This window comes from Mustela nigripes, chromosome 9, assembly GCF_022355385.1.
Source record: "Mustela nigripes isolate SB6536 chromosome 9, MUSNIG.SB6536, whole genome shotgun sequence".
NCBI classification, from domain to species: Eukaryota; Metazoa; Chordata; class Mammalia; order Carnivora; family Mustelidae; genus Mustela; species Mustela nigripes.
The window spans coordinates 63,137,578-63,161,331 of record NC_081565.1 but is presented as its reverse complement, the minus strand read 5'-3'; the positions used below and the strand labels follow the sequence as shown (position 1 = coordinate 63,161,331).

General features: G+C 40.8%; 1 protein-coding gene across 2 annotated transcripts in view; it reads left to right on the top strand.

Annotated features, from left to right (window-relative positions):
• Positions 1-13,936: 13,936 nt before the first annotated feature.
• The window catches only part of HABP4 (hyaluronan binding protein 4), a 41,794-nt gene continuing 31,976 nt past the window's right edge, over positions 13,937-23,754 (top strand). Inside the window, exons 1-2 of one of the 2 annotated variants that reach the window (XM_059411711.1) lie at positions 13,937-14,450; positions 19,739-19,901. In XM_059411711.1, coding sequence (XP_059267694.1) covers positions 14,066-14,450; positions 19,739-19,901 — 548 coding nt within the window. In that variant the 5' untranslated portion in view covers positions 13,937-14,065. The remainder of the gene's footprint in view (positions 14,451-19,738; positions 19,902-23,754) is intronic. The other variant, XM_059411712.1, reaches the window with a different exon arrangement.

Sequence of the window (23,754 nt, the reverse complement as noted above, 5' to 3'; positions counted from 1 at the left end):
CACACAGGCTCTTATAGGAATTCAGTAAAGTGTCAGGATATAAAATCAATGTACAGAAATCAGTTGCATTTCTATATACCAATAACAAGACAGAAGAAAGAGAAATTAAGGAGTTAATCCCATTTACAATTGCACCCAAAACCATAAGATACCTAGGAATAAACCTAATCAAGGAGGTACAGAATCTGTACTCAGAAAATTATAAAGGATTCATGAAAGAAATTGAGGAAGACACAAAGAAATGGAAAAATGTTCCATGCTCCTGGATTGGAAGAACAAATATTGTGAAAATGTCTATGCTACCTAAAGCAATCAACACATTTAATGCAACCCCTATCAAAATACCATCCATTTTTTTCAAAGAAATTGAACAAATAATCCTGAAGTTTATACGGAACCAGAAAAGACCTCGAATGGCCAGAGGAATGTTGAAAGAAAGCCAAAGTTGGTGGCATCACAATTCCAGACTTTAAGCTCTATTACAAAGCTGTAATCATCAAGACAGTATGATACTGGCACAAAAACAGACAATAGATCAATGGAACAGAATAGAGAGCCCAGAAATAGACCCTCAACTCTATAGTCAACTAAACTTCGACAAAGCAGGAAAGAATGTCCAATGGAAAAAAGACAGTCTCTTCAACAAATGGTGTTAGGAAAATTGGACAGCCACATGCAGAAGAATGAAACTGGACCACTTCCTTACACCACACACAAAAAATAGACTCAAAATGGTTGAAAGACCTCAATGCAAGACAGGAATCCATCAAAATCCTTGAGGAGAACACAGGCAGCATACCCTTCTACCTCAGCCACAGCAACTTCTTTCTAAAAACATCACCAAAGTCAAGGGAAGCAAGGGCAAAAATGAGCTACTGGGACTTCATCAAGATCAAAACTTTTGCACAGCAAAGAAAACAGTCAACAAAACCAAAAGACAACTGACAGAATGGGAGAAGATATTTGCAAATGACATATCAGATAAAAGGCTACTATCCAAAATCTATAAAGAACTTATCAAACTCAATACCCAAAGAACAAATAATCCAATCAAGAAATGGGCAAATGACATGAACAGACATTTCTGCAAAGAAGACATCCGATGGGCAGCAGACACATGAAAGAGTGCTCAACATCACTCAGCATCAGGGAAATACAAATCAAAACCACAATGAGACATCATCTCACACCAGTCAGAATGGCTAAAATTAACAAGTCGGGAAACTACAGATGTTGGCAAGGATGCAGAGAAAGGGGAACCCTCCTACACTGTTGGTGGGAATTCAAGCTTGTGCAGCCACTCTGGAAAACAGCATGGAGGTTCCTCAAAAAGTTGAAAATAGATCTACCCTATAACCCAGCAATCGCACTACTGGGTATTTACCCTAAAGATATGAATGTACTGATCTGAAGGGGCATTGCACCCCAATGTTTATAGCAGCAATGTCCATAATAGCCAAACTATGGAAAGAACCTAAATGTCCATCAACAGATAAATGGATAAAGATGATGTTGTATATATACAATAGAATACTATGCAGCCATCAAAAGAAATGAAATCTTGCCATTTGCAATGATGTGGGTGGAATTAGATGGTATTATGCTAAGCAAAATAAGTTAAGCAGAGAAAGACAACTATCATATGATCTCTCTGATATGAGGAATTTGAGAGGCAGGGTGGGGAATTTGGGGAGTAGGAAAGGAAAAAATGAAACAAGATGGGATCTGGAGGGAGACAAACCTTAATCTCACAAAAAATTGAGGGTTTCTGGGGGGAGGTGGAATAGGGAGAGGGTTGTTGGGTTGTGGACATTGGGGAGCATTTGTGATATGGTGAGTATGGTGAGCAATGTGTAAACCTGACGATTCACAGACCTGTTCCCCTGGGGCAAATAATACAGTATATGTCAATTAAAAAATGATATATATTAAAATGGAATATTATTGAGCCATCAAAAAGAATGAAGTCTTATCATTGCGGTGACATGGATAGAGCTAGAGAGTATTGTGCTAAAAGAAATAAATCAGTCAGAGAATGACAAATACCATATGATTTCATTCAGCTGTGGAATTTAAAACACAAAACAAAATGAGCAAAGAGAAGAAAGAGAGAGAGGCATACCAAGAGACAAACTCTTAAGTTTAGAAAACAAACTGATGGTTACCAGAAGGGAGATGGGTGAGAGGATGGGTTAAATGGATGATGGGAATTAAGGAGGGCCCTTGTGGTGAGCACTGGGAAGTGTTGACTCACTGTTTTGTACACCTGAAACTAATATTTCCTTGTATGTTAACTAATGGGAATTTAAATAAAAATATCTTTAAAAATATTTTTTAATTCCTATATTCCTATATCCCTATCTTCCCATATAACTGCTTTTATGATGAATAGGTATTAATTTATTAAAGGCCTTCTCAACTTCTATAGAGATATGACCTTTTTCTTAGATTTGTTATTAAGGTATGGTATTAATTACTTTCTAAATATTAAACCAGATTTGTATTTCTGGAATAAATCCCACTTGGTCCCAGTGTTTTATTTTCTTAATGTGGCATAGAACTTTTTTTATGAAATATTTTAATTAAAATTTTTGTATCAATATTCATTAATTATATTGGTCAATAGTTTTCTTTCTCTGTACTGTATCTAGTTTAGATATCAGTATTAGGTTTGTTTCATAAAAGAAATTAGAATGTTTTCTTTCCTTTTTAATGTCCTATATTAAAGGTTTGGTAGAATTTTCTGGTGAAATCATCTGGGTCTGGCACTTTTTCTTAGAGGTGGTTACTTAATAATTTTTTTGTCTTTTCTGTGGAAATCAGTCTTTTTAAATTTCCTAATTCTAATGTGTTCATTTTTGCCAATCTGAATTTCCCTGGGAAATTATCAATGTTTTAACCATTTGTATAGAAATCTTGTATGATTTTATCTTTTTCTTGTCTCAATGGTTATTTTCCCCTTATTGATATTCATTTAAAGTGTTTTATTTTATTATTATTACTTGTTTATTTATCAGAGAGAGAGCACGAATAGGCAGAGAGGCAGGCAGAAGGAGAGAAAGAAGCATGCTCCCCAATGTAGCAGGAAGCATGATGTGGGACTTGATCCCAGGATCCTGGGATCACGACCTGAGCTGAGGGCAGACACTCAACTGACTGAGCCACCCAGGAATCCCTAAAGTGTGTTTTAAAAGAAACCCAATATGGAGCACTTGTGTGGCTCAGTAAGCTAAGTGTCTGACTCTTGATTTCAGCTCTGGTCATGATCTCAGGGTCAGGGGATCAAGCCAGCATTGGGCTCTGTGCTCAGTACAGAGTGCGCTTGAGATTCTCGCCCTCTGTCACTCTTCCTACTCAAGCTCCACCCCTTCAAATAAATAAACAATAAATTAATTAATTAAAATATTTTTTTAAACTAACTAAATTAATAGGTAAATAAAAGAAACACAATATGATGGATGAAGGAATGAAAGGATGCTTTTTTCTTCTTGGAGCATTTCTATATTGCATTTCTTCTCCAGTGGAAATATTCATGCACTACTTATATAATTTTAAAAAGATTTTATTTATTTATTTCAGAGAGAGAGCATGACCAGGAGGAGGGGCTGAGGAACTGGGAAAGAGAGAGAATCCACAAGCAAACTCCTCACTGAGCATGGACCTAGATGTGGAACTTGATCCCAGGACGCTGAGATCATGACCTGAGCTGAAATCAAGAGTCAGCCACTCAATTGACTGAGCCACCCAGTAATTATATTACTCATATAATTTTTTAAAAATCAATATGAACAGAAGAATAAAGCCCAAAAGAACACACACACACACACACACACACACACACACACACACACAGGGTTGGACTCAAACTGATAAGGGGCTTAAGGCTCAATTAGCCACCCTTGATATAAATTAACATGTCAAGATACAATGTGAATCAGCAATGATTTTAAAGGTTACATTTGTATCTGAGACATATTTTGGAGATGAATGTATTATTAGTCAGATGAGCAAATTTTCAAGGTGCATGCTATCACCCAGCCCTCTAACTAAACGGAAAGCCTGTGAGCTTAGATGTAGACTTCTCCTGCAGCTCTAGCACAGTCCCCCAGTTACACCAGGTGCTTTTATTAAAAGTTGATGACTGAGGAGTGCCTGGGGGGCTCAGTCAGTTAAGCATCTGACTCTTTATTTCAGCTCAGGTCTTCATCCCCCGGTCGTGAGTTCAAGCTCTGTATCAGATTTTGCACTGTCCATGGAGCCTACTTTAAAAAAAAAAATAGTTGATGATGGATTATCACTTTGGCATACTTATAACACCTTATGTTTTCATGATGCTTTTCAGGTGTTCAAAGCACTTCTATATATTTTCTCATTTCACCCTCACAATACCAAGTTAGGTAGACTTGGCAGGGTACCTGCATTTCACAAGTGAAGAAAAGAGTCTCAAAGAGGTTAAATGGTTTTACTGAGGCCATCTGGCTGACATGGGATGGGTTGGAACTGGCACAAAGTCCCCTCCTCTTCCCTTTTATGCTATGGTGCTTACTGCAGCCTGGTTTCTCCTGTCCTAGGAGACATACCTAATGGTATGTCCCATCACAATGTTTGCTAAATGATAATGTCAATAGCAGAGATGTCATATAGGCAAGACAGTTTAGAGATTGCACTTTTAAATGCTCACTCAGCCTTAAGAGGGTAATTACATAATGATTTAGGAAACCCAGCCACTTAAAAAAAACTTACTATAATGGTGAAATTATCTGTGATGCTAAGCCAAAGAATCGAGTACACTGCATTTCTTAGCAGTTCTATTTAGCTGCAAGTAGAGTTTTTAGACATTCTACACCCATTCATTCAACAAATATTTATTGAGTGCCAAGTACATGCCAATCACTTTTTTTCAGCACTGAGGATACGGCAATGAACAAAACAAAATCTATGTTCTCAGAGCTCACATTCTAGTGGAGGGAGACAGACAACAAACAAATCAATGGAAATTGATATGGACAATGCTATGGAGGAAGAAATGGAGCTTTTCATGGGCTGGCCAGTGAAGGTCTTTCTGATAAGGAGACATCTGAGCAGGACACAAAAGAATTTTAGGAAGTGAGCCATATTCCCTCCAAGCAGAGGTCCTGGGGCAGGAGAGAAAATTCTCTCTGTCATTCTTAAAAGTATAGAAGAGGAACTACTTCATGCCCAAATGATCCATAGAGAGCCACCAAAGCTACACTTTCCCCCAAGACTGGTGACTGTTGTCTTCGATTTATGTGGTTGCTTTTATTTAAAATAACTTTCTAATAAATAGTAAAACCTACTTTGTCTCTGCTGCCTTAGTAATAGCAAGTATCTTTTTTTAATTTTTAAATTAACATATAATGTATTATTTGTTTTGGGGGTATAGGTGTGTGATTCATCAGTCTTACACAATACACAGAGCTCACCATAGCATATACCCTGTCCATCACCCAGCCACCCATCCCTCCCACCCCTCTTCACTCCAGCAACCTTCAGTTTCCTGAGATTAAGAACCTCTTGTGGTTTGTCTTCCTCTCTGGTTTCATCTTGTTTCACTTTTCCTCTCTTCCCCCATGATTCTATGCCTTGTTTCTCAAATTCTATATATCAGTGAGATCATGTGATAATTGTCTTTCTCTGATTGACTTATTTCGCTTAGCAAATGGCAAGATTTCATTTTTTGATGGCTGCATAATATTCATGTGTGTGTGTGTGTGTGTGTGTGCAAGCCTGTGTCTGTGTCTGTGTGTGTATACACCACATCTTCTTTTTCCATTCATCTGCAGATGGACATCTAGATTCTTTCCATAGTTTGGCTATTATGGACATTGCTGCTATAAACATTGGGGTGCATGTGTTTATTTTTATTTTTCTTTATTTTATTTATTTATTTGTTTTTAGAGAGAGAGTAAAGCTGGCAACAGGCATAGAGAGAGGGTGAGAGGGAATCCCAAGCAGGCTCCATGTCCAGTGAGGAGCTCACAGTGGGGCTCAATCCCACAACTCTTGAGATCATGACCTGAACCAAAATCAAGAGTCAGATGCTGGGTGCCTGGGTGGCTCAGTGGGTTAAGCCTCTGCCTTCGGCTCAGGTCATGATCTCAGGGTCCTGGGATGGAGTCCCGCATGGGGCTCTCTGCTCAGCAGGGAGCCTGCTTCCCTCTCTCTCTCTCTCTGCCTGCCTCTCCATCTACTTGTGATTTCTCTCTGTCAAATAAATAAATAAAATCTTTAAGAGTCAGATGCCTAACTGATTGAGCCATCCAGGCGCCCCATTAACAAACATTTTTTTAAAAAGAAAATACTGAGCAGCACTTGGGTGGCTCGGTAAGTCAAGTGTCTGCCTTTTACTCAGGTCATGATCTCAGGGTCCTGCTCAATAGAGTCTGCTTCTCCCTCACCCTCTGTGTTTCTCTCTCTCTCTCTTGCTCACTCTCTCAAATAAATGAATAAAATCTAAAAAAAAAAAAAAAGAAAAGAAAAGAAAATACTGAATATTTTATTTCTTCATTTATTTTTACCTTCCTAGCTTCACCACGTAGACACTATCTTTTGTCTTTTTTTTTTAAAAAGTAATTTGTTTTTTTATCTAAAGGACTAAAGCTACTTATAGCATGGGGCTCTTGAAAAATTTAGTTGGCTAGGGAAAACAGTCAGAAGAGATGCACTTTTCACTGGGCATTTGATAAGCTAAATTGTCCTTCGTGTTACAGAAACCACACTTCCTACTCAGAATGTCTGTTTGCTTTCCTCATATATTTTTTTTTATACTATGGAAATATCCAGGATATTTAATGCTTTGTGTTCTAGACCTCACAGTCTAATGACCTCCAAACCCAAACCTCAGTGACTTCAAACAGCAGCCATATTATTTAACCTTGTGATTCTGTGGGTTAACCTAACTCAACTGGGCAATTCTGCTGGTCCTCTTGGTGTTTCTCCAGCAGTTGCCTCACATGGTAGGGGAGGTTATAGTCATCTGGAAGCTTGCCAGTGATGCAGGGATAGCTGAGTCTTTCTCCTTCCCACAGACAGTGTTGGGCTTCTCTCTATTTGGGCTTTCCACATGGCTGCTTGGCCTTCCTCACAACATGACAGGTAGGTTCCAGAAGGCAATGGAAGCTGTCATTCCTTCTGAAGGCTGGGCCCAGAACTGACCCAGCATGATCTCCACTACATTCTATTAGTCAGCAGATTGACAGCCAGTCCAGATTTAATGAAGGCGAGGATTGCACAAGTACACAAGTAGCATGGGATTGTAGTGCATTGAGATCCATCTTTAGGGACCTTCCCACCCCACATCATTGTTAGGTGTGCTTACTTTGGTTACATAACCAAACAGAAAGTCTCTAACACATGGTGGTAAAAATTATTATACACAGAAAAAGCAATGACCAATACTTTCTGGCAGGGAAAAGAATGACACAGTTAATACATCTATATCATTTTAATGGCCACAATATATTCTATTGTGTGCTGATGCTTTATATATAAGTCTGAGTCCAATAAAAAAAACAGGAGCACACAGTCATTTAAATAGGAGACTAAATATAGAGAATTAAGCTGTGATGGAGAGTAACTTTATAAAGAGCAAAAAAAAACAAACAAACAAAAGAATGAGACCTTGCCATTTGCAAAAACATGGATGGACATAGGGCAAACCTGGTCTAAAATTCTTTCCTTTTTGGAACCTTTCCCAATTAATTCCCCTTAACGTTGTGTTATGGTGTTAAATTCATTGAAGGTTATATGACCAGGGACTTTTCATTGGAGGAGATGGTCTGAGCCCATGCTGGTGCAGGATTTCTGTCCTTCCTTGGGGGGTAGGCTCTTCTTCATTGTAAGCTGCTTTACCAGGCTGAGCACCTCAAACATACCAGCAGCTAGATAAGGCTAAGCTATGTCAGCAACAAAGGACAACCAGGTTTCCATGAGATGATCCTGATGGATCCAGCTGCTGGTTTTGTATTTTTGCTTTAGCTGGGTGCTTCTCAAATTTTCTGTGCACAGACATCTTTTAGCGTCGTTGTAAAGTGCAGATTCTGATTCAGTAGCTCTGAGGTAGACTTGAGATTGTGCGTTTCTAACAAGTTCCTGAGTTTCTAACAAGATGTGCTGGTGCGGGTCCATAGACCATCCATAGAGAGGGAAAACTTAGCTTATTTTTAAATACATTTTTGAAATACAATTTAAGCAGAAAAGCAGCCCTTTTTCAACATCTTAGTCAACTCAACCTTAGCATGGACACAATACAGCTTTCACCCCACAAAATGATAGTGGGGGGGTTCCCTAAGTAAACCATTTCTCCCACTAGAGCCTCTCCGGATACTCCGCCACATAATTTCTATTGGTGATATAATTATGGATCTCCGCTCAGCTCCTCTTTAGGGATTATGGGCACATAATGTCTGCCCTCTGCTCAGATAGCTTCTTAAGAAGAGAAACCATGTTCTGCTCATACATCAGCATTTAGCTCACTACTTAGTGGGAAAGCATAATGATTAGAAGTGCCAGACAGCCTGCGTTCATATCCCAAATCATATCCCACTTACTGAGGCACTTCTCTTACTATAAGATGGGGGCAGTAGAAGCATCTACCTCTTCAGGTTGTTGTAAGGGTTAAACGAACAGAACTAGAATGAAGGCCAGCACCTAGCAAACATTACATAAAATTCTATGATTATTAGTGAATGTGTAGAATAACGAATCTTTCAGAAACAGTATCACATCCATTAGATCATGTAGCACATGTTAATTCATTTTCACACATTAATTAATTTGTTCCATTTTTATTTTAAACACGTGCAAAATTATTTGGCAGGAGCATGGGCATACAAACCAGAAACTCATTCATTCACACGACAAATATTTCCTGAATGAAGGGCACCTCTCCAGGTGCTGAAGATGAGGCCAGAAAGAAGGGATATGGAAATGAGATAGAAATAGTTTCTGGCCTTACGGAGGAGATAGAAGAAGAAAGAATTATAATGCAGGGCACAGGAGTCCAATGCTACAAGAGGCAATAACATGCTCATGCCAGTCATCACTGGTGGGGGATTCTGTGTATTTCCTGCCAGCATCTATTCTCATATGCAAATATTGGAAACCGTATTTTACTTGGGAACCATCCGCATTCACTCTGTCCCAGCATTTGGGGACTGACTACAATCAGACTCCAGCTTGGCCTGGTGACCCAAGGTTGGCTGATCAGAGAATTCAATACCCTTTACTATAGCCACCGGCTCAAAGGTGTTACACATGACCAAAGATAGGCCAGATTTTCAATTCTGGAATTCCTGAATAAATGTGGAACTAAAAAGGTCTGAATTCCAAATTATTTTATTTAGGTTTGATTAAAGTTTCAACCAAGGTCAAGATTTTAATAGTAGGAACATAGAATTAAATTCTGTTCTATTAGCACAGTGGTCTGAGGATAAAAACAACTGTGCTAGCCAGTAATCTCTCACCATAAGAAAAAAAGCGGGGGAGAATCTCAATGATACCAAATATTAGTAGGTTGGGTACAGCTCCTTTTTGGATTTAAATATTCTGTATCTGGTCACCATGAATGGACTTTGACTTGCAAAACATTCTCTTGCCACATCCTGATTATGATTGGTTTATGGTTCTACAACCCCTAACTTCAAGACTACATACTTGCTTTATTCATTTCCTGCGCGAAACCGAATTTAAATTCACTTACCAATCTTGTAACAACTAGATCAGGAACTATAACTTTAATGGACTCAACGGACACGAGAAATGTGAGATCCTCTTAGAGCTAAGAAAAACATTTTTGTTGTTCCATATATTATATAAGCAAGTAGAAACAATTATAAAATAATTTTTTTTTACCTTTTCAAATTTACTTCTTTGTTTTATTTCCCATTAACCATATGAGGAACATAGGACTGATAATAATCATCCTAATTTTATAGAGAAAAGGGAGGCAAAGGGGTATCAATAATTCACTGGCAAAACAGAGTATATAGAATGCAACTCATCGGTGATTCACAAAAATTCAAGCCCCTTAGAGCTTGACTGGATCCTGTGCCTTGGTCCTCATCTAAACATTTCTCCCTGCATATAACTAACAGTAATATGTTTTTAAACAATAACATGATTTTAAACTCTGACCTTTCTGTGAAATTCAACTCAATCTGGAATTGTAGTGTATTTTATTTTACTATTCCTAATGGAATTTGTATGTTAAGTAACCCAAGGTAATTAACGTTTTGTAAATAGTTAAATTTTACTGCATTTCCACTGATGCCAACAAATCACTACTAAGGAAAAGGTGGTGGGATTATTCAGCATCCACTCCCCACTGCTTTTTGGGTATGCTTTATTTTCTAGTATATGTGCTGCCAAAGCAAGCATGGTATGCTTTATTTTCTAAGTTATGGGTGTGTGTGTGTGTTGTGTTTTCTGTTTGGTAGTATAATTACTAAAGATGGTTTTTATATCTTGGATTATTAAAAACATCAGTCTATTAAACTGACCACATTAAACACAACGTTAAAATAATTCATGCTAATGTGGTAGGGTTGTATTTCAGGAATGCATTTAAGGATGCGATCTCCCAGCAGAACAAGTCTGAAAAAATGTGACATTGCTCAATCTGTTACACTCAGTAAATACTCTGGTCATCAAGAGCCCCAGAGGAAACGCATGGCCAGCTAAAACCAGCTAGAGGCTACTCATCTCTATTTCAGGGGTTCTAAATGTGTTCTTAAACCTGAAGCACCTGGGATTGGTTGACTTAAAACTGTTCTGGGCAGTTACGATTTGGAAATGAGGATGCAGCGCTCACAGGGCATGCCTTAAGAACTTGCTGTGGTTGACTATGTTGGAAAGGAAATGGGCCAGTGGGCTCTCTCCAGATGTCCAGTAGGAAGATGCCAGGCCCCCTCTCAAGTGGTAATGGTTTCTGGGTTGTTGCTTGGTGCTGGGCAGCTTAAAGATGCCAGGCACAACTCCGGCTTGAAGCAGTGCTTCTCAAAGTATGGTCTCTAGAGTGTGTGGTGATGGTGCATAAAGAATCCTTGGCCACCTCATAATAATGAGGTCTTATTATGACTATACCTAGTTTTAATTCTGATTTGAAATGGTGGTGATGGTACTAATAATGTTGACAATGACTTCTATTGAGTATTGACTTTGCACCAAGCATGGTGCTGAACACCTCCTAGGCATTATCGGTCCCAGTTTTCACAATAATCCCCTGAAGTAGGCATCATTATTTTTGCCATTTTACAGATGAGAAAACCGAGGCACAGAAATAAGGAATATTTCCAAGGTCACAAATGAATTAGTGCTAGAGCCAGGATTCAAATTATGGTCTAACAAAATATATGCTTTAAAAATTATGGCAAGATATACATAAAATTTACTACTGTAGCCTTTTTTTTTTTTTTTTTGCACATTGCAGTTACATTTATTCATGCCACAAAGGAAACAACATGTCTATAAGCATACAACAATGCTCCATGTTCCCATTTAATAGAGCGTGCTGAAATTTACAGTTAAACTGGCATTCCATCTGATGTGTATTCTCAAGTAAAACTGGTTTATGATGACCATGAGCAGGTGTGGGACTTGAAGCTTTCAAAGCTTTACTTCTTTTATCAGCACTCCTAATTTCATAAACAATGAAACCCATCAACCTCATTCCTACCCAAATCTCCTGGTAAACATGGGTATAGTAGGGCTTCATGGGGACCCAAACATCTTTAACAAGCACCTTGGCACAGGATCCCTGTCTCAGGCCACCCCAACCCACAGGGCCAATGACTCCAAAAGTTTACCCAGTACACTACAGTGTATTTGAGTTGTCCCCACCTTTTGGCTATTGTGAGTAGTACTGCTATGAATATTCACATACAAGTTTTTGTTTGAACACCTGCTCTCAATTCTTTTGGGTAAAAAGAATAAGCTTTTGATCATAAACCTCTGCTGACTCCAAAAAGATGACCAAATACCTTAAAATTTTCAGTCATTCAACACTTACTGAGGACCTACTGTACAACTACCTACAATGCTAAGCACTGGGAATATAAATTGCAATGACTAAGAATGCAGTGAATGACGGGCATCATCCCTGTCCTCCTTGGGAATGACAAAAAATTGAATTGAGTGAAATACATTCCTCGCAGCAGTCAGGGTTAAAAGTTCCTTTTCCACTTGCTATTAAAGGAAAACAAAAGCTGGTGATTACACACTTGAGCAAAATGCTTTGACTCAACTGACATAGAAAATATGAGATGCTTTTAAATCAATAGACAAATACAACCACAAGTAGATTAAACAATAATGTTGTTTATCATCTTACATAAAAAGTCTGAGGCAGGGAGTTTCCCAGTTATTCCAGTGGGATAACCAAGGAATTAGGTTTTCTCCATCCTTCTGCTCTGCCATTCTCATCTTCACAACAAGGGACTCTAGGTGTTATGTCCTCTTCACATAACAAGGAGCAAAGGACAGAGGTGGGAAATGGCAGATCCCTTCTCAATCCGTTTTTAGATATAAGAAAAATGTTCCCAGGAATCCTCCAGAATACTTCCCCTCAGAGAAGATTTGCACCAAGAGCCTTTTCCCATACTAATCACTGGCAGGAGAATGGAATTACAGCGCAGGATTTAAGATTAATCAAGTTGGAGGCTGGAAGGGCGCCCAGCTTCCCCTGGGCCACATGGCCACCTGATGCACTAACAAAATACAGGTTCTGGGAAAATAGAGGAAAAGGAAGGGCTGAGGGATAAGCAGCCAGGTGCCAGGAAGAACTTCCTGAAGGACTGTCCAGTTCAGAGTCCTCTCTCAGAGTTTGGAAACAAAACAAACAAGTGAAACAATACCTCAACATGTCCATGAATTCATGACTCTCATCAAAAAGGTCTCTTCCTGTGCTCTATTTGTTTCGAATGCACCACCATTCCAGCTGTAGAAGGCAGAAATAGAGGAGTCATCCTACCCTCTTCTTTTTCCTCAACACCCTTATCTAAAATAGCTCTTGAACCTACTGGTCTCTCCATCTCCACTGTCACTATTCTAATTCAAGTCACATGCATCAACTCTTCCCTGGAGTTCTGCAACAATCTTTTGCTTGGTCTCGTTGCATCCATTCTGACCTGCTTCCAGCCTAGTCCTTCACGTTGCTCCTGGGGGGTCTTTCGCCTTTTAGAATACATGTTTACGCTTAAAATTTGCTTCTCACTGCTCCCAGAATAAAGACCAAAGTAAGGGACTTCCCCCACTTCTTTGCAATTCAATTACGATGGTTTCCTTGAGTCTCAACGGGTTGTGCCGGGTTGTGCTCCATCCCACCTCACTACATCCGTACTCGCGGTGGCTCCTGCCCCTATTACCCTTCATCCTTCGTATCTCCGTTAAACCTTCACTTCCGAGGAAAAGTCTTTCTAGGACTCCTAATTAGGTCAGGTCCCTTAGCCTCGGGAGCGTCGCAAAGTCTGTGCCTTTCGTTTAGGGCACTTTTCTGTCTACAGACAGAGATCCACGAAAACACGGAGCTAATCTCTCTTACGACATAGTGTCTGGCACATAAGTATTCAACACATGGTTGAATGGCTAGATGAATATATAAACTTCAAAGAAGAGTGGCCCATAATGAATACAGACCCACTCCCAGAAAGAATACAAATAATGGCCGTGACCCACCCGCCCAGCCGAGCTGCGGAGACTAAGAGTCTTTTTGCTACTCCCAGTAGCTCCGCCCCTGGGGCCCCGCCCCTCTCTGCTGAGTCGGGGGGAGGGGCATAGAGGTCGCGTGACGTGACAGCAGCCCGCCGTTGATTGGCTTTCCAGGGATGCCGGCTAGGAAAGAGGGCGTGTCCGCATGCGCTGATTGGCTGTCAGGTGGCGCCTGGGCGGGCAGAGGCGGCGGCGGCGGCGCGGGGGCGGGCGCCGCGAGGGACGAGACCGGGCAGGGCAGGGAGGGCGGCAGCGGCGGGCAGGATGGGTTCTCGCCGCCGGCTTTGCTGAGACTCGCTCGCGTGGGCTGCCAGCGGCGGGCCCGCAGTGGCCGCGGGGCATGAAGGGCGCTCTGGGGAGCCCCGTGGCCGCGGCCGCCGCAAGCGCCGCGATGCAGGAGACTTTCGGCTGCGTCGTGGCCAACCGCTTCCACCAGCTGCTGGACGACGAGTCGGACCCGTTCGACATCCTGCGCGAGGCTGAGCACCGGCGCCAGCAGCAGCTGCAGCGCAAGAGGCGCGATGAGGCGGCGGCGGCCGGGAACCGCGGCGGCAGGAGTCCGGCCGGGGCCTCGGGCCACAGACCTGGCGCGGGCGGCGGCCGAAGGGAGTCCCAGAAGGAGCGCAAGAGCCTCCCAGCCCCCGGCGCGCAGCAGCAGGACAGCCCTGGGAGCGGCCCGCTGCCACCCGGTACGCGCGCCCCGCCCGGCACCTGGGCACCCCCGGGTAGGCGAGGTGGGCAGGAGGGGAAGGAGAATGGGGTCACGGAGGTCACCCCTCCTCCGCCACTTCTCGACCCCCCACTGCGAGACTGGGGTCAGGGGGTCCTGATCCAGAAACGGAAGGGGCCTCTGGGAAGACGTGGGTTAAGTTAAGGGTCCTTGTGGCAGGGGAAGGTAGGAAAGAGGACGGGGGGGGGGGGTCACTTCCCTTTTGGCCTTTCCCGGCCCCTTGTGGGGTTGAGGGGGAGTGTGGTCGTGGAGTACGGGTCTCAGCATCCTGGAACTGAGCCTTTACAAGTTGGGCAAAGTTGAGGGAACCTGCCGGGGGGTGTGTGTGGCGTGGATAACTGGGGTCGCTACCCCGCCGAGCTCAAATCTAGAGCTAGCAGGGACCGGCTCCATCCTCCAGCAAGGTTCGGGTCCGGAGAAAAAAAGAGAAGCGCGCTGGGGAGAAGGAAAAAGAACCCCTCTTAAAGAGGGTGAGGAAGGAGGGCGCGCCCGGCCGCAGGGGGTGGTGGCTAGAGCCCAGGGTGTGTGAAGAATCGCGGGGGCTCGGGGCTCGGGCTTCTGGCTTCTGTGATGGAGCGAAGGCCTGCCTGGGTGACCGCGGGGGCGGGCTGTGACGTCAGGGCCGCGAGCAGAATGCGGTGGGGGCGGACGCGGGGTCCCCGGCTCTTTGCAGGCTCCGTACTTTCACCCCATCACCGTACATCCCATCCCCTTATGGTGGCTTCCTGCAGCCAGCCCGCATCATTTCTCAATACAGCATGTAGTGTCGCTGGGATGTGTAACTTGTCATTAACTCGGACTGCTTTAAGAAAAGCGTTTTTAACCTTCAACCTTTTCAACAAGAATATTCAAAGTTCCCCACACCCTGTTTAGCCAGATACCACTGTCATCATCTAGTCAGGGAGGAACTTAAGAGTCTCTTATCACCTGAACTGCATCAGTTCATAGTCTGCAGGACTCCATCTGTGTTTAATGTTTTCCTAAAATAAGGCCATGTTCCTAAGGTTTGCTTAAAAGGAGTGTTTAAAGATTAAGATGTGTCGTTCCATCACTCCAGACAGTGTTTGGCAATGTATTCAACTGGGCTTTACTGGCCTGTTATTGCTTGGTTACAACTGTACTTCCCATCCCTGAGATTACAACTCCTGGATCAAGTATTGGGTCTTTGACTCCTGCAGCTGGGTAATGTTTACCTTTAGCTGTGAAAACTTCAGTCTGACATATCACTGGAGATTGAGAAAAGTCACTATAATAAAGATGTTGAAAATTATTTTAAATGCTACTGGATTTCTGAAAACCCCATGCTGGTAGGCCAGTAGGTTTACAAGCCTGTTTAAATGGTGAATTGAGATGAGATACAACAACATTTTGTGTTGTGTTTTCCTTTTTCTCATAAATCTATTTAGATAAATATAGTAATGAAAGAACTGCGGGAGGCTAAGGTTTTCTTCTCCCTTTACTTTTTAACAAATGAAAATAATGTATTTTATCCTTTGGTATGAAACTACATTCAGTGCTGTTACTATATTGCTTTTTAACCTTTTTAATATTTTTCTTTTTTAAATATTTTATTTGTTTATTTGACAGCTAGAGAGAGAGCACAAGTAAGCAGAGTGGCAGGGAGAGGGGGAGAGAGAGAAGCAGTATCTCTGCTGAGAGCCCGATGCGGGGCTCGATCCCAGAACCCCGGAATCACAACCTCAGCTGAAGGCAGCCGCTTAACCAACTGAGCCACCCGGGCGCCCCTAACCTTTTTAATATTAAAAATGACTTTTTAGTATAAGAATTTTGGACAATTCTGAGTGTATGATGTAAAAATCTCCTATTTTTTTTTACTTGTTAACACCTTGTATTTATATAGAGCTATTTCTTTTTTTCCCCCCTAAATTTAAATGACATATAAACTGAGTTGCGACCTGCTTTCACTTTGCATTGTGATCTAATGGGTTTATAATTTTTTTTCTGTCAATAGTTCATGATCTAGATGATCTGGCCTTTGAGATCTATATTAAAGATCTTTAGTTAATTTTGTAGTTAGAATGGAAATTTTGTCATTTGTCAGTTCTTTCTCAGACATGTTTTTTCAGGAGTAAACAGCTCATTAATTTCCATTCATGTAGTTACTCTACTGAATTTGTGCAGGGCTACTCTCAAGATTTTGTAGTCCTCATTTCTAACATTCAAAATTTTTAATTTAGTTAGAATATTATAAGTGAATGCTCATTGTGGACAGGAATCAAAGCCAAAACATGTTTGACATATATTGGAAACATTTTTGGATGTGGATATGTAAACTGTAAGATTTTCCCATAGAAACAGGTTTTTAATGCCCTTCACCTTGTAACAACATATATTGACCCTTGGGTGAGCCTTGTTTGATAAATTCATTCTTGAAATCCAGAGAGGCTATATCAGCTTTGCTTTTCCTAACCTTTTAGAACTATTGTCTTTGAGTCGAAGCTCAACTTTATTTTGTAGGAAATCTTTGTATGGGCTTGGGTTTAGATCAGTGATCAGACAGCATGTGCCAGCCTTTTATTGGAAAGGGCTAGAGAAATTCAGTGTTCGCATTATCTGCTCAGAGCTGCTGACCCAGCACAGACACAAACTAGGTTCAGTTGCTGTCTTGATCTCTTAGCACTAAATTGTGGGGAAAAAACTGTTCCCCTTTTATCTTTGTTTGGGTTTTGGAGAGGGAATGAAGTGTTTGCAGTGTATTTATAATTATTCTAATAAGTATACAGTTATATTTAATGGTTTTTAATTTGTACACCAAAACCTTGGAAGAAGTTTTAATAAATAGGATGAAGTAAATGTCATTTTACATTTTGAATGGTGAATTCCAAATTTAAGTGATACAATTTTAAATAACCTTGAGGAAGCAAAAAGGTGTTATAAGCTCCTAAATAATTATGTAGTTGAGTAGAAATACTAAGATTTTTAAAAATAGGTTATAAATAGGAAATTTGAAGCTGCATTAAAATAACTTTTTAGGGGCACGTGGGTGGTTCAGTGGGTTAAAGCCTCTGCCTTCGGCTCAGGTCATGATCCCAGGGTCCTGGGATCGAGCCCCATGTCGTGCTCTCTCAGTGGGGAGCCTGCTTCCTCCTCTCTCTCTCTGCCTGCCTCTCTGCCTATTTGTAATCTCTGCCTGTCAAATAAATAAATAAAATCTTTAAATAAAATAAAATAAAATAACTTTTTACATTGAGGGAAAAGTATTGAAAAGTATTGTTGCTGTTGACATATTAGCTGATTGCTGTTATGTTAGAATCTATTGTAGTTTTCAACTTGCTAGATAATTAACTTTCATAATAACATTTTCTATCTAATGTTTCAAATTTGATCTCTATTAGTAATATGCATGCCCTCAGATTTGGCATTGCATACTCCTGGGACAAGTATTAGTCTCTGTTTTGTTTCTGCAGGAGAAGCATAACGAACTATTTATGACAGCATCTTTCCCATGTCCCAAACATGTCATAAGCTCAGATTGTGACTGATGTCACAATTAAAGGATGCAAATCGGATTTAAGCATCTCTAGTTATGGGACATTAACTTAAGATTGAACTTAGATTTGTTATTTAACTTTTCACATTTGAAAAAAAATAGTTTAGGCTAACTAACAAGTAATAAATGGCACAATTTTATGCTAGTGGTGTTACAGACTTGATTTTTGCTTTAAAATGTGATCACTAAGGTATTGGATCTATGTTAACATTTACATGTGCCCAATTAAAAGTTCAGATAGGAAATATTCAGTAGGAAAACAATATGTATAAATGTATATTCCTTAAGAGTCATGTGTTAGCTAAGTAAGAGGAATCTAGGAGTTTAAAAAATACCCATTAACTCAAATACATTTAATATTTTTATAGCTATACAACTAATGTGAAGGGCAAGTTATACCAAGGAAAATCGAAGCTACTATAATAAAAATAGTACATCTTGTTTGAGATGGAGACCTCTTAAATGTATATAAAGAAAAATAAATACATTTTTTGGGAGATGGATTAAGAAGTGACAAAGTTCTTCACAGTATATTTACCAAGTATTAGCTGCCTTCAGACATAGAATCTAAGAATTTTTAAAGCAACAAAACTAGAGAGAAGTAAAGTGAGAGAGAGGGAGAGTCTGAAGCCTTTCATGGCCCTGGCTAAATGCAGCTTCTCTGCAAATGATGCAGAGAATGTCCCTTTGAGTGCCAACTGATCCTTGTATGAGTTGGCAAATAGCAGTTTGGCCTTATATTGTAAGATCATAAATGCATAAAACCCCCCCAAAAAGCAGGAGAGCAGGAAAATCTGTTTTCAGGTGAAGATAATAGCAGTATGACTATTTGAAAATGAAAACCTTAGTAGCCACTGATAAACCACAGTTTAACTAAAGTACAATCTGAAATACAGTGTTTATCCTATGGAGCTTTCTCTGTGGAGCTTATCTACCATGTTTTAATAAAGTTGCTTTTGTCAAAAGTAGTTAATTTGGCAAACGTGTATATCTAGAGCTGTCATACTTTGTCAGATATTTATAGGTTAGTTGGTATAGTTTATATTTCCTGGGACAGAAGAGGAGGAGAACATAAGTGTCTTAAAAGTTTTATTCACAAGTACAGTTGACCCTTGAGCAATGGGGTGGGGACTAGGAGCACCAACCAGCTGTTCAGTTGAAAATCCACATAAAATTTTTGACTTTCCAAAACCTGAACTGCTAATAGCCTACGGTTGACTGGAAGCCTTACCAGTAATAGTCAATTAGCGTGTATTTTGTGTATGTGTTACATATTGTATTCTTACAGCAGATAAGCTAGAGAAGACAATATATTGACACTACTGTACTGTATCTTAAAAAAAAAAAAAATCCAGGGGCGCCTGGGTGGCTCAGTGGGTTAAGCCTCTGCCTTCGGCTCAGGTCATGATCTCAGGGTCCTGGGATTGAGTCCCACATCGGGCTCTCTGCTCAGCAGGGAGCCTGCTTCCCTCTCTCTCTCTGCCTGCCTCTCCATCTACTTGTGATTTCTCTCTGTCAAATAAATAAATAAAATCTTAAAAAAAAAAAAATCCATGCATGTGTGGGCCCACGCATTTCAAATCTGGGTTGCTCAGGGGTCAGCTGTAGTTGACTCTGACAGTATCCACAACTTTTTTCTTCTCTGAGTGTTTCTGAAATTCCCAGATTTTCCTATGACTTTGACTTCCAGAAAAGTGGAATTTAAAACTCCCTGTAAATGTGCTGTTGTGGACCTGGTGTCCTAGCTCTCCCTTCTGATTTGTCCCTGGCAGGCCAGAAGCGAGCTCCCAGAAGAGGGGAGCAACAGGGATGGAATGACAGCCGGGGGACAGAGGTGACACTTGACCGAGCAGAGCGAAGATCCTACAGAGAGTATCGACCCTATGAAACCGAGAGACAGGCGGACTTTACACCTGAGAAGTTTACAGATGAAAAGTACGTATGGCAGACCTCGACCAGGAGAATGGGGGCAGCCAGAGGGTTTTAGGAGAACTGCTAGCCTTTGCCGCCTTTTCTTGGTGCCAGTCCTGGGAGTATTTTGCCAATGGAAGTTGGCAGTTACTTTAGGTGATGCATGAGGGAAATGATTGTATGGTGAAAAATGAATTATTTATTAGTAACTACATAAAGTACTCCTGTAAAAAACTACACAGGAGTCTGTTAAACTGGTTGAATTTTCTTTTGCAGTTTAGGCTAGGGATATAATTATGGTTTTGATTTAACATTACTAATTTAGACTACTAACAGGTTTAAACGAGTTCCTGGCCCCATGGTTAGGTCAATTGGCTATCAGGATGACGTTTTAAGGAAAACTGATGCAGTGTTTTCTGGCTCCCGTACCTTCCTCTAGAAAGTGCTCTGAACCTGAAGGTGGTCTCAGGCAGGTGCGGCTGGACACCACTCCTGAGTGATGGGGCAGCTTTGCACCTGTGCCTACATGTACACAGAGAGTCATTCTCAGTGTCTTCTGCTTGGTACTGCTTGCTGCCTAAACTTTTTGCTTAATAATTCACACAACACTGAGTTTAGATTAAACAAACAACTTGTGAATCAAAATTAAAGGAAAATAGGTAAAAGAGGCTAAGGGAGACCAGAACAGTATATGTTGACCAGAACAGTGTATGTTGACACTATTAGCTGTCAATAGTTTAATGTCAAGGGAGCCATTATTCCCAAAGTCTTTCAACTTCTTGACTACTAATTCCATTTGGGATCCTGGCTACGAGTTTTTTTTAATAAATAATCTTTTTTTTTTTTTTTTAAGATTTTATTTATTTATTTGAGAGAGAGACAGTGAGAGAGAACATGAGCGAGGAGAAGGTCAGAGAGAGAAGCAGACTCCCCGTGGAGCTGGGAGCCCGATGCGGGACTCGATCCCAGGACTCCGGGATCATGACCTGAGCCGAAGGCAGTCGTCCAACCAACTGAGTCACCCAGGCGTCCCGTGGCTACAAGTTTTAACCAAAGATTGGCTTTGTAAAACCATGTTCATTAATCGCCTCCCCCCTCACCACCCCATTGCAGAAGTCCAACGGAGTAGCTCAGTCTGGGAGGGCTGAAGTAGGTGGTGACTTACACACATCTGTTCCCTAGAAGTTACATATTCAGAACATCAAGATGGTGTATCTGCCACCATGTTGGAGGGTGAGGGAAGAGAAAGGCTTAATTGCTATTTTTGGTGATTACTTCAATTTTGCTGTGTAATGGCCATAGTGTGCTTGCCTACAAAAAGCCTTCTGGATCATAGCTACTTATTTGGGGAAGCATATGTGTACTTTTTTTTCCCCTCACTTAAGGGATTTATTCCGTGGAAATAAGGAAATTATAGCTCAGAAACACAAACTCATGTTTCCAGCTTTTTTAAGTGGCAAAACTATGAGTCTTTAAAAAGGATGAGTATAAGTTAACACAAAACGGTGCCTATTAAGTGAAATCATACATGTATGTAAGGGTAGGGGTAGGGTGGGATATGGGATCATGGAGGAATTTTTCTTTTTTCTTTAAAAATAATTTCAGGGGCGCCTGGGTGGCTCAGTGGGTTAAAGCCTCTGCCTTCGGCTCAGGTCATGATCTCAGGGTCCTGGGATCGATCCCCACATCGGGCTCTCTGCTCAGCAGGGAGCCTGCTTCCTAAGGGTAGGGGTAGGGTGGGATATGGGAGCTTTGTGATCCCCCTCTCCGTCGACTAAAGGCGGGAAAATTTTAAAAAAAAAAAAAAAAAATTCAGATTTGGGCACCTGGGTGGCTCAGTAGGTTAAAGTCTCTGCCTTCAGCTCAGGTCATGATCTCAGGGTCCTGGGATTGAGCCCCACATCGGGCTCTCTGCTCAGCGGGGAGCCTGCTTCTCCCCTTCCTCACCCCTCCCCCCCGCCTCTCTGCCTACTTGTGATCTCTGTCAAATAAATAAATAAAATCTTTAAAAAAAAATAATTTCAGATTTACAGAAAGTTGCAAGACTTAAAGGATTTCTATATACCCCCACCCAGATTCCTCAAATGTTAACATTTGCTTTATCATAACCCCCCTCCTTCCCTTCCTTTACAGACACACACACAACCTTTGTTCTTTGACAGTTAAGAGTGAGGTACAAAATTATCTTTTTATGCCTAAACACTTTAAATGTATTTTCTAAGAACATGCTGCAGTTATCAAACTCATTAACATCTACAATTCTGTTATCTAATCCTCTAAATCATGTAATCTACAGAGTACTCAGATTTCACCAGTTGTCCTAATAATGCCCTTTCAGCAAAAGAGAAAAAATGTCTGGTTCATGATGCAGTCCCAGAATGTGCATTGCCCTTAGTCGTCTTTAATATAGAATGGCTCCTTAGTCTTCCTTTATCTTTTATGACTTTGACATTTTGGAAGAGTATGGGTCAGTTATTTTGTAGAACTGCCCAGAATTTGAATTAGTCTGGTGTTTCTCTATGAAATGATATTATGTACTTTGGCAGGAATACCACAGAAGTGATGTCTTCTGTCCTCAGTGTATTACATTAGGTATATGTAGGTAATTTTTACCTTCAAGGAAATTTGAAATTATTTCTGCTAAGTTATGTACTATTAGAAAAGATATTTTCCTTAATTTCTTAAAAAGTATTCTCCTATTAATAAAGATCCTTAAGCAAATTTGAAAATTTAGAAAATGCATGCAATTATAAAGAAATTAAAACTACTTATCTTACCATCTAAGATGATTACTCTTAACACAGGCCTAAATTTTTCCTTTTTTTCTTATACATGGGTATACTTAAATATTAAGATGATAATACATATGTACCGAGTCCTTTATATTCTTTCAGTTCCACTTGACATGGCAGAAGTGTTTTCCATGTTCCTAACAATGTTTGGTAAACATTTTTCGTGGTTCTATTATGATGTGTTGTTTGGATGTGGTACAATGTAATCATTCCCTTAGGATTGGTCCTTTCCTAGATGGGAGTTCTAGAAGTGAGAACCATAAAGCAGTGGTCCTCAACTGGATGTTGTGTATCCTAGAGCCCAGTTTGTGCTTTAGAGCAAGTTTGGATGGGTACATGTAGTGTGAAAACAAATTGGGGTAAAGGTGGGGATCTTTTGATGCATAGTGACCAATCCCCATCCAGGTAACCTGTCCATTTACTCTATCACTAGCAGTCTCTAAGAGCATTTCTCATAGCTCTTTCTCCAGGTTTGAATATAATAAATTGAACTTTCATCTTTGCTTATTTGATAGTGAAAAATCCTATCACCTTACATTTTCTGTGATACCTATACATGGTTATTGGGCAGAATTATAGAATCCTGAAAAAAATTTTTTTTTTCTAAGAGAGCATGCATGCACAGAGGATAAGGGCAGAGGGAGAAGGAGAAAGAGGATCTTAAGCAGGCTCCACACCACTGCAGAGTCAGACGCAGGGCTTGATCTCACAACACTGAGATCATTACTTGAGCTGAAATAAAGAAGCTTAACCGACTGAGCTACCCAGGCACCCCTAGAATCTTGATAATATTAACAGACTTTATCTAATTCATTATCTCTCCATGTTTACGAATGAGGAAACAAACCTGAGTTGCAGTGATGGGTACTCTGGTCCTAGCCGGCTTAAGTGGATTTTTGCTCCTCTAAGCAGAGCACACATTTTCATAGAGAAGCAATGTCCTAAGTGGTGCTGACCGTAGCTGTCCCTGTGGCTCAGGTGCAGAGATCAGCCAGGTCACTTGCATATGGTCTGGGAGGGCCACTATTGTTTTTAATGCAGTAGAAATTTTTCTTTAGGTTCCAGATAATAAACTTAAGTGAACT